At 37.3% G+C, this 14879-nt stretch overlaps 1 protein-coding gene across 1 annotated transcript; it reads right to left on the reverse strand.

Moving 5' to 3' along the window:
- Positions 1 to 2358: 2358 nt before the first annotated feature.
- On the reverse strand, positions 2359 to 14446 carry LOC149844823 (disease resistance protein Roq1-like). The gene is made up of 4 exons (XM_089997353.1): positions 13978 to 14446; positions 4537 to 5641; positions 4146 to 4442; positions 2359 to 4065 (listed from the first exon to the last, which is right to left on the reverse strand). The coding sequence occupies exons 1-4, from the start codon at positions 14313 to 14315 to the stop codon at positions 2728 to 2730; spliced, it is 3078 nt and encodes a 1025-aa protein (XP_089853479.1). The 5' UTR covers positions 14316 to 14446; the 3' UTR covers positions 2359 to 2727.
- Positions 14447 to 14879: the final 433 nt, after the last annotated feature.

Genomic DNA, 14879 nt, shown 5'->3' on the forward strand with positions numbered 1-14879 from the left:
AGTCGTAGATCCACGTCAGACTATATTTTTCTATCGACCAAGTGAGCTATTTCTTGGAGGAGTGCCAAGCAGATACTCATTGCTTCTTCGACCATGGCAACAGAATTCGTGGCTTGTTATGAGGCATCCAACCATGGGATATGACTACGTAATTTTGTCACAGGGTTGTGAATTTTGGATAATGTTGAAAGACCGCTAAAGTTGTTTTGTGACAATAATTCAGCAGTGCTATATTCCAATAACAATAGGAGTTCCTCGAAGTCAAAGCATATTGACATTAAGTTCCTTGTTGTTAAAAAAATAGTGCAGAATGGTCAGATGTCGATAAAGCATATTGACACAAACTCTATGATTGCAAAGCCGCTTACTAAAGGTTTGCCACCCAAGGTCTTGCACGAGCATACTGTTTGCATGGGTGTTTTATCATTTTCTGATATGCTGATTTAGTAAGAGTTTGTATTTGAATGTTCTATAATATAATGAAGTCCCTTTTGCCACTTTGGTATAAAATTAAAGTTTTAGTTTCATTCTATACTCATTATATTGTGATCTCACTAATGTTTCAGGAAGGACCAGTTAGAAATAGGCATGTTTGATCACATTGCATGTAATTTCCATGCTTCACATCCATTCTTGATTCATGTCATTTGATTGTGTCTATATACGTGATCATTGATAGGTCCAATTACATTATTTGTAATGAAGACCTCTTTGGTTCTATGTTGACATGATCAATGGACCAGATTGATAGAGTTATCAATTGATAAGACAATATTTTTTAGCTCATAAGGTTACACTGTGTGATTATAAGGTTACGTATGTGGCTCAAGTGGAAGATTGTTAGAAAATTGTGTGGGCCTACATACGTTGAACAAAACATCGTAAAACTGTCTTAGGTTTAGGTTCAAGCCCAGTTTGTGTGATCTAATTCAGATTGGCCATGTGGTATCTCATATGGTATGAAACACTACGTGGAGAGACCTGCCCTGTCTACAATTCTGTAATGGGCTGAATTGGAGACAGACTCTTAAGCACATTAGGTTATAATCTCCAAACCTTATATAAAGACCCTCCCTCTTGAGACTTCCCATTATAAAAAAGAGAATCCAGTCTCTCTCTCATTAAGTTTAGAGAAAAGAAAATGATGAGATATACAAGTTCTGAAAGATCATACTGTTCTCGATTTGCCGGAGCACCAATAGATTCAAGTACACTTCCGCATCAAGTTTGGTTTTAGTTTTTTGTTTCAACGGGTTAACAAGAACATGTAAATCGGTCCTGTTTGGTTTTCAGTGGATCCTAAATCCATCAAGGAGGTGTGTGTTCAACACCCACTCTCTTAGATAGAGAAGAGAGAGAGTGTCGTGACTATCTCTTGCACGCACAAGGAAAATAAAAAGAGGAAGTGGGGTGTAAGGACTATGGCAGGCCTATTGTTTCAAGCTTAGCTAGGTCTTGTGAGGAGTCTCATGCATGAATCAGGGCAGTTAGGGTTCTGGGGAGACAGAAAAGGTAAAGTTAGCGGAGACATGGCTCCAAAATGGAGTCATGAGTTTTTTTTTTTAATCCCAAACCTTTGGGGTTAGTTTATTTGGCTCATGATAAAAAAAAAGAAATCCAAGTGAGAGTCACTTTCCAAAGTGAATCCGGATTTAAAAATCCAATTCGTGCGAGTAGACAATTTTGAGTCCCCAAAAGGATCCTAATCCAAAATTATGTAGATTTTTGGTGCCTATAAATATTTAATTAAATTTATTATTTAATTAACCAAAAAAATAGTTTGCTAATTAATTACTAAATAAGTAAATAGTAATTAATTTCTAAGTAAAATGCACCAATATGAACTAAAAATAAACAGAGTCCAATATATTTCATTTAAATATTCTTTGAAATTTGCAAATATTACACTCACCCTTCAGGATAACTGGAGGCTTCCAATCATCCCTATGACATAATAATGAGTAAACTAGAAGTAATAAATCTTTTTTTAGGATTAAGGCAAATTGAAAGATCGACGATACCATGACTATGGATTTCCAGGAGTCCTCGTGAGGACTTCTTAGAGTTGGCTTGACTCACCAACTGATTAGTAACTGAATATATTAGGATTAGCATCACCAGAAGTCCCCACCCCCAAAAAGGGCATTCACATAACCGAAGTTGTGGTCGTAATGGGCTCGTGGGCATGGGTCTATGGTATCATGTCCCTTTTAAAATGGGAATACAAATTGGACTAAAGGCGGGAAAGAAGAAAGTAAGCAGAACTGGACAGACTAATGCATGAGATTGTGGTATCTGTCACATTTAGAAAGGATTACATGAGAACCGCATTAGAGTTAACAAAACAGGGAATATTAAACCATCACAAACTTTCACATATCCAATAGGAAATAATCAAATATCAATGACATTGACTCAGGAAATGAAGCCATACACTGTTTTTAAAAATACAAAGAGATTACTTCAATTATTTGTACCAAACAAACTCCTATGTGGAAAGTGAGCCTTATCCAATTGCTTGCAGCCATCCCCATTGCTTTCATATCTGCCCTTGAAAACAAATGACACATTTACTGCTTCCCTGATGTAATCAACAGTTGCCACCAAAATCAAGACCTGAACAAAGTCATCATTAAAATAAAGCAGGTAAACATCATGAGTTGACTGGAGTTGACTGGCCCATATCCTGAGTGAGTCAATCAGCAGATAAATAGAGTCAAGTGGGTCTTAGTGAATTCTTGGTTTCTTACAACTAGGCTCATCATCACTCATAAACCCATTGGGGAAAATGAGTCCCAACCACTGCATTCCTCTGTGCCAACCCCACTCCTTCATGTGTGTCTCTTCCACTTGGATCACTCTTTCCTGATTCTCTACCCTGATAAACAACTCCCACTGAACTTCCCATGCATTATGCTCTTCCTTATAATCAGTGACTTGGATCCGCCTAAATTCTTGGCTATGTTGACAGTATCCACTCTTTGGCACCATAGTTTCTGACACTTCATAGTACTCCTGATCTTTAAATTCTTTTTCCCCATTTCCCATGACTAATAAACGTTGCAAGCTTTTCATCATCCCCAATGGTAGGCCTCTTGGTTTTGTGCACCTCATCATTCTGAGTGTTCTTAGCTTCTCAAGGCATGCCATAGAATCAGGTAGATGTTCAATACCAGTAAATGAGAGGTCAAGTTCAACCAGATTTCTCATATTGCCAATGGAATCGGGTAATGTTCTTAAAGACTTGCAAAACCTCAAGTCTAACTTCTCAAGTTTGGTCAAGCATCCAACTTGATTCGGTAGATACTCAAGCATGCTGAAATAAAATAACTTCAATTTTTTCAAGTTTGTAAGAGATACTATGGAGTCAGGAAGCTCTTTAATGCACATATGATGAACATTGAGTTCAATTAGATTCTTCAGACTACCGATATCATTAGGCAAAGTTGTCAATTTCCAACAATTGCTGATGTCTAACTTATCCAGTTTGGTCATGCTATTGACTGAATCTTGTAGTCTGTTTAACTGCCTGCATCCCTGTAACTTCAGTTCCTTTAGGTTCTCAAGAGATGCTATAGAATTAGGTAGATATTCAATGCCGCTACCATTGAGGTCGAGTTCTGTAAGATCTTTCATGTTGCCAACAGAATTAGGTAATGTTCTCAGTGAGGCACAACCATTCAAGTCTAACTTTTCAAGTTTGGTCATGTTCCCTAATGAATTGGGCAACTCTTCTAGGTCAAAACACTCATATAAGGAAAGCTGGTGAAGGTTGTCCAAAAGGCCTATTGTGCTAGGTAGCAATCTAACTTTCAGGCGATCAAGAAAAAGTTCTCTTAGGGAACTCAACCCACATAAACTATCTGGCAATTTCTTTAGTTTAGAGCATGAACGCATGTCCAAGATTACCAACTTCTTAAGGTCACCAATTGATTCATGCACCTCTATCAAATTTGCACAGCCACAGAGATACAATTTCTCTAACATTGGTGAGCTTGAGAAATCAGGTGTGGCCTTGAGGTTCAAGCAATCACTCAGATCAAGAACTCTCAATGCATCAAACATCTGTCAAAAAAACAAATGTGACAAAACAATCTAAACCAAAAAGATGCAAGACATATGAAGTGCTAAAATTTACAACTTACCTTCTTACTTGACCACCACCATCTTTTCTGCCATACTTGTTGAATCTTGCTCTCAGATAAGTTGAGGACTGCAACTTTATCAAGAACAAAATCATCAGGCAGTGATCTTAGTGGGCACCCTTGCCATTCTAACCATCTCAATTCTTTAGGCATATGTTTGTAATATCCCCTAAAATTTGAAAATTTTGTGCGAAGCAGCCTTAGACTAGACAGCTTTGTGAAAGCTCCACAACTAAGATGCTTTATAGGAACAACTCCTTTGACATCAAGGCTAATGCTTTCAATATGTATTGTTCCCTGTTCATAAACAAGTTAATTGACTTAGCAACATTTGGGTACGTTGTGATGGACTAAAGAGCTAAAGAAAAAAGTTGAATATATAGTTTCATACCTTTTTTTGTTCCAATATGTTGAACACTTCTTCGCGAAGCCATAACCTGCTGTGCATGTGAGGTTCATAAGGGTGGCTTTCTCGGACAATCCATCTACCCATGTCCCTAAGCTGGTCATGCATGTCTAGCTTGTTGTCTTTGTCAATCTTAACAAGAGACTTATGCAAGAGGACCTTGATCGTTAAACTTGAGGATAAGTCACATGCTTTCCAGGTACAAATTGCATCATCTTTATTCATGCCAATGAAAAAACATGCAATATCAAGAAATATTTTTTTCTCTTCAGTATCAAGTCCATCATAGCTTATTCTCAACCTTCTCTGAACATCTGTAGGAGGGACACGCTTCAACTTTTCTAAAAAGTCTTGCCATTCCTCTATGCTGTCCTTATCATTCAAAAAGCAACCAAATACTTTTAGTACTAATGGAAGTCCCCCTGCAGCAGATACAATTTTATTTGATATCTCCACATATTTTTCTATTGAATGCTCTATACCAAAAGCATGATAACTGAAGAGCTGAATTGATTCAACATTATTCAAGTAATCAAACTCGTAAATGCCATGATTCTTTTCTTTATGAGCATTCAATACATGTTCATCTCTTGTCGTAATAATGATCCTACTCCCTGCACCAAACCAGTTTTTCTTGTCAGCTAATGCTTTTAGTTGATCTTCGTGATCAACATCATCAAGTACAACAAGGACTTGCTTGCTACTGAATCGTTCTTTGATTAGAGCAGTTCCTTGACTGATGTCATCAACTTTGATGTCCTTATAATTTAGAACATCAGAAACAAGTTTTTCTTGCAAATTGACCAGTTTGTGTTGTTCAGCTTTTTCTCTAATATTTGGAATGAAGCTACAGGCATCAAAGCTATCAAACAGTTTGTTATAGATTACCTTAGCCAATGTTGTTTTTCCTATACCTCCCATTCCATGGATTCCTATCATTCTAACATCTTTAACTTCAACACATAATAATTTCATCACGTCTTCTACACGAGAGTCAATCCCTATAAGGTACTCAACTACATCCAATGGTGCCTTGTCAAGCTCCTTGAAAACCTTTTTAACTATCAGCTGGATAAACTTGGCTTCGTCGCTGCTTGTTTTACACATCAAAACAGAAAAAAGGCATAAAAGTTGTTAATTATTGACATTTTTAACTTTAATGGTGTCAAATAATAAACAGAACCACGACCAAGTTCATGCACTTGCATTCTTCTAGAGTTTGAGAATGGTGATGAGTAACTTTCATCATATGATCACATCCTGAAATTTATTTGCACAATACCTCTGGCCCTGAATCACCAACAGAGACTTGCCTAGTCAAAACTGTTAGAAAAGTTTTAAAATATAAAATCCTTTTAAGTTTTGTTTCCCACCAAAAGTGCTTTGAAAATATTTAGTCCCATATCTAAGAGAGAAAAGTTTTTCAAGTGGTTTAAATAGAGGGTTTGTTATCTATTCTTTACTTTGGTAAGCCTTGAGTCTTTAGGTGGCTTGCGGACATTGTTGCGCATCGTGCAGCAACGGACGCACCGTTCGCGCACACGTGCGCGCGTGTGCGCAAGGGCGCTTGAGGCGAAATGTGGCGTTTTGATGGTGCACTTTAAACTTCGCACGCTCGCAGCGGTGCGAGGTGCATATGAGGCGCAAATGTCCATTTTGTCTTCGGTTTTGAGATGTCTGACAGTTTGAAAGGTTTTAATTGCATTTATATTGAGTTTATGGTGCATTGTGGTTGTTGGACGGTTTTGAAGGCCTTTAATTCAAAGGTGGGTGGCCGTTCAGGGACCTTTTCAAATCGTCAGATTTATGGCAATTAATCTCATTTATCGCAAAACGTTTTGGCCTTACTAGAAGTCTATAAATCTCTTCGTTTTCTCATCTTTTGAAATATACTAATTTCTGACTCTCCAGTTTTCTCTTTTCTTTCTTCCTGATTTGGCTTGCAGAGTTCAAGTGTGGGGAGATGTCATATGTTCTTGCGAAGCAGTGACTCTCTGAGGTTCAAGCCTAGCTGTATCCTGGGAACTCAGTCGCAACAAACCCCTTTTCGCATCTTCGGAATTCTCAGAGTGGGGCGATTGAAGTTCTAAAGATAGCGATCTTAAAAACGTGCCTCTAGGCGGCTTGAGCTCTCCATTTCCTTAAATCCTTTTTTGTCACCTGTTTGCACTAACAATTTTAGAACTTCAATATGGCCTCTGGTTCGACACCTAACACCATCAATCTGCTTAGCCGTGACTTTGAAAAAGTCGATCGATTTGATGGGTCAAACTTCAAGCGGTAGCAATCAAAGGTCTCTTTCTTGTTGTCTGAGCTGCATATCGACTATGTCCTCAGAAAGGCCTGTCCCACTGTTGTTGCTGGAGAAGTTGAGACAGAAGAACAGAAGAAAGAGCGAGAGAAGTGACATACTGACAACTACCGATGCAAAGGGCATATCCTGAACACTTTAGCTAATTCTCTCTTTGACTTGTATTCACCATTGAAGTCGGCTAGAGAGTTGTGGAATGCTCTCGATATCAAGTACAATGCAGAAGATGCTGGTAACAAAAGGTTTATCGTAGATCAGTATATTAATTTTTCTAATAAGCCTATACTTGCTCAAATTCATGAGATGCAAATATTGGCCTATAAAATCAAAGGAGAAGGTATGTATCTTGATGATGACTTCCAAGTTGCTGTCATCATTGAGAAACTACCGGATTCCTTGAAAGAATATAAGAATCACCTAAAACATAAAAATGAGAAAATCACTTTAGATGGTCTTCTTAAGGACATCCGAATTGAGGAGGAAACTCGTCTTCGTGACAAAAAGAATTCAAGTTCTAAAGAGGGTTATCTTAAAGTGAATTTTGTTAGTAACAAGGGTGGAAAAATCATGAAAACCCATAAAATAAAAAAGAATTTCGTGAAAGGGAAAAAGCAACTGATAAAAAGAAAATAAGTTGCTAAGTTTGTGGTAAGTTTGACCATTTTGCTAGAGAGTGCAGAGAAAGGAAGAAGACTGGTCCTAAGCCAAATGAGTCAGAGGAGAGGCTTGTTGCTATAATCTCTGAAACCTTCATGGTGGCAACAAATAAGGACTGGTACCTAAATACTGGAAGCACTATTCATGTGGCAAACGACAGGAACTTATTCAAGTCGTATGAAGTAGTGGGGGAGGGATGTAATCTCTTTATGGGAAACTTTTCCTCAACTAAAGTGTTGGGAAAAGGGAGTGTGAAAATTAATTTCACCTCTGGGAAAATCCTAATACTTAAGAATGTCCACTATGCTCCAGAAGTTCAAAAAAATTTAATCTCTGCAGATCTACTGTCACAAAATGGTTTTAAGATTGTTATTGAGTCTGGGATTATAACTGTGACCAAAGGAAAAATCTTTGCAGGAAAAGGGTTTGCTACTGGTGGTATGTTCAAGATGAGCATAAATGAAGTTATTACTTCTGTTTATATGGTTTACTCCTATTTTCTTTGGCATTCACGATTAAGACATATAAATTCTCGTTGCATTCATAATATGAATAACTTTGGTCTTCTTTCTTGTCATGTTAGAATAGAACATAATCATAAGTGTGAGACATGAATTCAAACCAAGCTAACTAGATTCTCATTTCTCAGTGTAAAAAAGAATTATAAATTGCTTGAATTAGTGTATTCAGATGTGTGTACGATGGATAATGTTTTGAGTCGTGGCGACAATAGGTACTTTATTACCTTTATAGATGACTATTCAAAATTCTGTTATGTTTATTTGATGAAACATACATCTGAAGCATTTTCAAAATTTCTCCTTTATTTTATTGAAGTACAAAATAGATTTAAAACAAAGATTGTATATTTAAGAACAGATAGAGGAGGTGAATACTTAGGTGGAGAATTTGATAAATTCTGTGGAGATAATTGTATTATCCATCAAAGATCAACTCCTAGAACTCCTGAACAGAATGTAGTAGCAGAAAGGAAAAACAGAACACTTGTAGAAATGATGAATGTTATGCTTCTTAATACAAGTTTGCATTCCAACTTATGGGGAGAGGCTATACTTTCTGCTTGTTATATTCATAACCGAGTTCCTTATTCCAAATCTGAAAAATCACCTTATGAATTGTGCTTTGGTAAGAAACCTAATCTTAGTTATTTTCGTGTTTGAGGTTGTTTAGCATATGTTAAAATTCCAGAAAATAAAAGAAAGAAGGTTGGACTTAAAGCATTTAAATATGCATTTGTTGGGTATGCTGAACATAGTTAAGCATTTAGATTTCTGGACATTGTTAATGATGTTATTATAGAATCTAGAGATGCATCTTTCATAGAACATAAAACTGCATTTGATTCTCTTTTTAATGGTAGTCATATTATAGTAGATGAACATCTCATTAATGACATGAATGAATATTTTGATGATTGTACTGCTGAACCAGAAACTGAAGTTAGACACAGTAAACGCATTAGAAAACCAACTAATTTTGGTTCTGACTTTTATACATTTCTAATTGAGAATGATCATGTGTCTTTTCGAGAGGCAATGTCTTCTCAAGATGCTGCCTTTTGGAGAGAAGCTGTAAATGATGAAATTGAATCAATTATGTCTAATAATGTTTGAAAATTAGTCAATTTACCTGTTGGTTGCAAAACTATTGGCTGCAAATGAATTTTCAAAAAGAAATTAAAAGCTGATGGTACAATCAATAAATTTAAAGCTCGTTTGGTTGCAAAAAGTTTTAAACAAAAAGAATGTATTGATTATTTTGATACTTTTGCTCCTGTAACCAGAATATCTACTATTAGAATTTTAATTGCCATGACTGCTATATATAAGCTTCAAATCCATCAAATGGACATGAAAATAGCCTTTTTGAATGGAGAATTAGATGAAGAGATATATATGGAGCAACCTGAAAGTTTTGTAGTGCTAGGGCAAGAGCGCAAAGTTTGCAAACTTGAGAAATCCTTATATGGATTAAAGCAAACTCCTAAGCAATGACATGAAAAATTTGATAGTTCTCTGGTATATGGTGGTTTTAAAATACATGATGCTGATAAGTGTGTCTACAGTAAAGCAGATTGTAACTCAATTATTATTATTTGTTTATATGTTGATGATATGCTTATTTTGGGTTCCAATAATGAATGCATAAATCAAACAAAAAGATTTTTATCTTTCATATTTTGTATGAAAGATTTGGGTGTTGCAAATGTTATTTTAGGAATCAAAAGTATAAGAAATGATAATGACTTTGCATTATGTCAATCAGATTATATTGAGAAAATTCTTACAAAGTATGGATATATTAATAGTTCACCGGCATGCACGCCATATGATCCAAATATGAAATTGACTCCAAATATTGGTGCAAGTGTTCAACAATTAAAATATGCCAGTGTTGTAGGTAGTCTTATGTATGCAATGAATTGCACAAGGCCTGATATTGCCTATGCAATGAGTAAAGTGTGTAGATATACTAATAATCCTGATCATCAACATTGGAATGCAGTGAACAGGATTCTTAGATATCTTAAGCATACTTTAGACTACAGAATCCACTATACCGAGTTTTCTGCTATTATTGAAGGGTATAGTGATGCAAGTTGGAATACCGACTTTGAAGATTTCAAGTTTACGAGTAGTTGAGTTTTTACCCTTGCTGGAAGAGCAATTGCATGGGGGTCTAAGAAACAAACCTGTATAACTCATTCTATAATGAAATCTGAGTTTATTGCTTTGACATCTGCTTGTAGAGAAGCTGAATGACTTAAGAATATGCTAGTGGATATTCTACTAGGTGAGAAGCCTATACCTACTATTTCAATGTTTTGTGATAACCAATCAGCTATATGTAAAGAAGGTAATATGAAATACAATGGGAAGTCTAGACATATTAGTCTAAGACACAGTTTTATAAGACAAATGATTGATGCCAATATTATATCATTGAAATCTGTGAAGTCATGTCAAAATTTGGCAAACCCATTTACGAAAGGCCTTTCGAGAAATGTCATCAATAAAACATCGAGGGGAATGAGAATTAAGCCAATTAAGTCATCACCTAAGGATACCTAACCTAGAGCGTTGGAGATCCCACATACCTAGGTTCAATGGAAAACGAATTGGTGAATGACAGATATTGAGCATATTTATGTGAACCCATTACTGATGTTTGCTCATAAACTGTAACTAATGTGAGTGTTAAGCTAATAACTCTTAATGAGTTTGTAGGCCTTAAGGCTAGGGTGTGTGTTACAGTACACCTAGACAAACTCACATATGTGAGTGTAGAAGTGTGAGCCGCTTCTTATGAGATTTGGCAATTCTCTAGACACTCATGAATCCAGGGAAGCACAAGGCTCAAAATATGCCAATATGAAATCCAATATAAGGAGCTAAGTTCAAGGTAAGTCTACTTAGCACCTTGGTTAATTTAGGTTTTCTTTCAATAAGTGGGGGTTCAAGTCTTACAGACACTCTCACTGATGCATAAGTTTCTATGCAAGCCAAGTACATTTTAAAACTAATGGGGGATTGTTAGAAAAGTTTTAAAATATAAAATTCGTTTAAGTTTTGTTTCCCACCAAAAGTGCTTTGAAAATGTTTAGTCCCATATCTAAGAGAGAAAAGTTTTTCAAGTGGTTTAAATAGAGGGTTTGTTATCTATTCTTTACTTTGGTAAGCCTTGAGTCTTTAGGTGGCTTGCGGACGTTGCCGAGCATCGTGCAACAACGGACGCGTCGTTCGCGCACACGCGCGTGCGCGCAAGGGCGCTTGAGGCGCAATGTGAAGTTTTGATGGCGCACTTTGCACTTCACACGCTCGCAACGGTGCGAGGTGCATATGAGGCGCAAATGTCCATTTTGTCTTTTCGGTTTTGAGATGTCTGACAGTTTGAAACGTTTTAATTGCATTTATATTGAGTTTATGGTGCATTGTGACTGTTGGACGATTTTGAAGGCCTTTAATTCAAAGGTGGGTGACCGTTCAAGGACCGATAACGGTTGGGTTACATCAAGGATCTGTTTTAAGCCCTTTCCTATTTGCGATAGTGATGGATGAGCTTACGAGATCAATTTAAGAAAATGTACCGTGGTGTATGTTGTTTGCTGATGATATTGTTTTGATTGATGAGTCTAGAGCTAGGGTTAATGCTAAGTTAGAATTATGGAGACAAACATTGGAAGCTAGAGGTTTTAAGTTGAGTAAGAGTAAGACTGAATATATGGAATGTCGGTTTAGTAAGCAACGAAGTAGTGATGGGAGTGTAGTGAAGCTTGGTGAGCAAGAAATACCGATGAATGATTATTTCAAATATTTGGGATCCATCATTCAAAAGTATGGAGAAATTGATGGAGATGTAAATCATAGGATAAAGGTTGGGTGAATGAAATGGAAAAGTGCAACTAGAGTGTTGTGCGATCGTAGAATGCCATTGCGGTTGAAGGGAAAGTTTTATAGGACGACTATTAGACCCGCTTTACTATATGGTATGGAATGTTGGGCTGCCAATAGACATCATATTCAAAAAATGAGTGTAGCTGAGATGCGGATGCTTAGATGGATGCGTGGAAATATAATAAAAGATAAGATTCGGAACGAGGAGATACGTAAAAAGGTAGGTGTTGCACCCATTGAAAATAAGATGCGAGAGAATCGTTTATGGTGGTTTAGACATATTCGGCGAAGGCCTAATGATGCTCCAGTTAGAAGGTTGGAGAAATGGGAAACTATATTAGTTAAAAGAGGTCGGGGTAGGCCTAGGAAGACTTGGATGGAGATGATAGGAAAGGATATGAATGCTTTGAACCTCACCGAGGACATGGCATTGGATAGAAATGATTGAAGGAAAAGGATTCATGTGGAAGACCCAAAATGAATTTCTTTTTTGGTTCATATCGCTGACCCCAATTGTTTTGGGATGAAGGCGTAGTTGTTGTTGTTGTTGTAATCTCATTTATCGCAAAACGTTTTGGCCTTACTAGAAGTCTATAAATCTCTTCGTTTTCTCATCTTTTGAAATATACGAATTTCTGACTCTCCAGTTTCCTCCTTTCTTTCTTCCTGATTTGGCTTGCAGAGTTCAAGTGTGGGGAGAGGTCATACGTTCTTGCGAAGCAGTGACTCTCTGAGGTTCAAGCCTAGTTGTATCATGGGAACTCAGTTGCAACAAACCCCTTTTCGCATCTTCGGAATTCTCGGTGTGGGGCGATTGAAGTTCTAAAGATAGCGATCTTAAGAACGTGCCTCTAGGCTTGAGCTCTCTATTTCCTTAAATCCTTTTTTGTCACCTGTTTGCACTAACAAAAACCGTTGTGGAGATTATATTGTGCAAATAAAGTAGATCAGGTAAATTGTGTTTTCACATTGTGATTGTAAATCACCAATCCACAGCATTTAAAATGGTTATTCGGTTCCATACAACAGAAAAAGGTGTCGTTGTAGACCAGGTAAAACGTTTTATATTAAACATTAACAAAAGCATGACAGTTGTCCTACGTAATGGGGAACACTATCTACTTTAAACGCCAAAGACAGATACTACATCTTGTGTTGGTATTTCACAATAAACTTGTAAAATGTCATTTCACTGGATTCGCTCTAATCGTTCTACCTGATCTGCTTCCTTGGGCAACTAGGCAAGACAACCAAGGATAAGCATGATTGACAAAGCTCAGCTACAAACTTGACAGCATTGCAGAACCACTCCTAACTTGGTAAGCATCAAGCATTGATTGCTCAAAATGCTGGACTTCAAGGGCCATTAGCAGGTCTTTTTGCAGCTCTGGTTAGTATGCACTGATTGTGTGGGGTTAGGTCCAAATTCAGCTGAATAGACCTAAGATCTAAGTCAATTTGCATGCACTTCATCTCACACTGAAGTTTATGCTTCAGCAAGACCCACATAGGACTTCATTTAGGTTCCCAACGAGGATATGAAATGCACATAGAAGACCCAAGTGTGACTATGAAAACAGTAACGCAAACCCAAACTACTTAACCTTTGGGTTCCATATGGCTAGCCCCATCTCCAGATGAACAGGTTGGACCCAACCCATGGCAATCTCATTTTGACCATATCTTAAGATCAATGTCACAAATTAATCTGGGTATCAAGATTTTCTTCCCAAGGAGAAATCTTGCAATAAATTAAAATCTTCTCTTTTTTTTGGAAAGTTGTAATAAAATACTTAAGAAATTGCATGCAAACATTAATTAATTACTAAAGAAACATAAAAATTTAAAAGAAAAGCATGATAAGATCATGATAATAAGGGTTCCTCGTCATAAAAAAACAGGCAGTGTTTTAAAATTACCATCATCTTTTTTTCTGAATATATCACGATAAAATCATGATATTTTCAGAATACCACTGATATTTGGGACTACAGTAAAGATGGAGATTAATCACTCGGGGAGAGAGAGAGAGAGAGAGCATACCCATTAGCAACGTTGTTGAGATCATACCCCTTGAACTCAGCTACCTCTCTGAACGCCTTCCTCCATTCCTCCACCTTCTCCTTACCGAAACGAGACTCATGGTACTGAAAGGCTGCCTCAAAGGGTGCCCTTTGATGCCGGACGTCAGAAGGATCCACATGGTAGAAGACAGGAATGATCTTCTTGTTGCAGTCGAGCATCTTGGCCAGCTCCATAAGGCACCACCTTGATTCTGCATAGTTGGCAGACAAGATGGGTATGCAGATGGCCGATCCCTCAATCGCATTCCAAAGGCTCTCCCCTATCTTCTCACCAATCTCCAATCTCTCTTCATCCATGAACGTATTGATGCCTTTGAGATCCAAAGCTTGGTAGAGGTGACCCGTGAAGCCCTTGCGAGTGTCATCTCCCCTGAAACTCAAAAACACTTTGAACTCCGTCTTAGAAAAAGATGATGATGAGGATGCCATCAGGGATCCTTTGAGTAACAGAGAGTATAATTCTTCCTCTTCCTCTTCATCACCGGAGAGGAAAGGAGTGAGGCGCAAAATAAACAAAAGGGAAAGTAGATTCTTGCTGCCAATTAGTGTTGTGGTCCCACACTTGCTACTTTGGAATTAGATGCCAAACGTCATGGCGCTGACCATCCATCGGGCGTGTTGATGGACGGCAAGTGCAAAACAAAATAAAAAATCTCTGAAAATCAGCGTCAGCAGTGACAAAAATAGTTGCTAATGATATTTAACGGCGATTTTTGTCGCTAATGCTTGTTTGGCGTAGAAACTCGTCATTTTGACGCTATTTTTTTTTTGCGTGCGACAGTTCGTCAACGCGTGATGGAGAGATTGACCGCAGATTTAGTACCTAAGCATTTTGCAACTACCAATTTTTCTTGAAAGAAA

The sequence above is a fragment of the Nuphar pumila genome, chromosome 2 (assembly GCF_984573655.1).
Source record: "Nuphar pumila chromosome 2, dmNupPumi1.hap1.1, whole genome shotgun sequence".
NCBI lineage: Eukaryota > Viridiplantae > Streptophyta > Magnoliopsida > Nymphaeales > Nymphaeaceae > Nuphar > Nuphar pumila.

Excerpts from the sequence above, each read along its gene's own strand:
- LOC149844823 (XM_089997353.1), bottom strand. The coding sequence starts at position 14,315 with ATGGATGAAGAGAGATTGGAGATTGGTGAGAAGATAGGGGAGAGCCTT. Across the intron at positions 5,642-13,977 it reads CTCAACAACGTTGCTAATGG|CGACGAAGCCAAGTTTATCC; the intron begins GTATGCTCTCTC and ends TAAAACAAGCAG. Across the intron at positions 4,066-4,145 it reads GGTGGTGGTCAAGTAAGAAG|ATGTTTGATGCATTGAGAGT; the intron begins GTAAGTTGTAAA and ends TTTTTTTGACAG.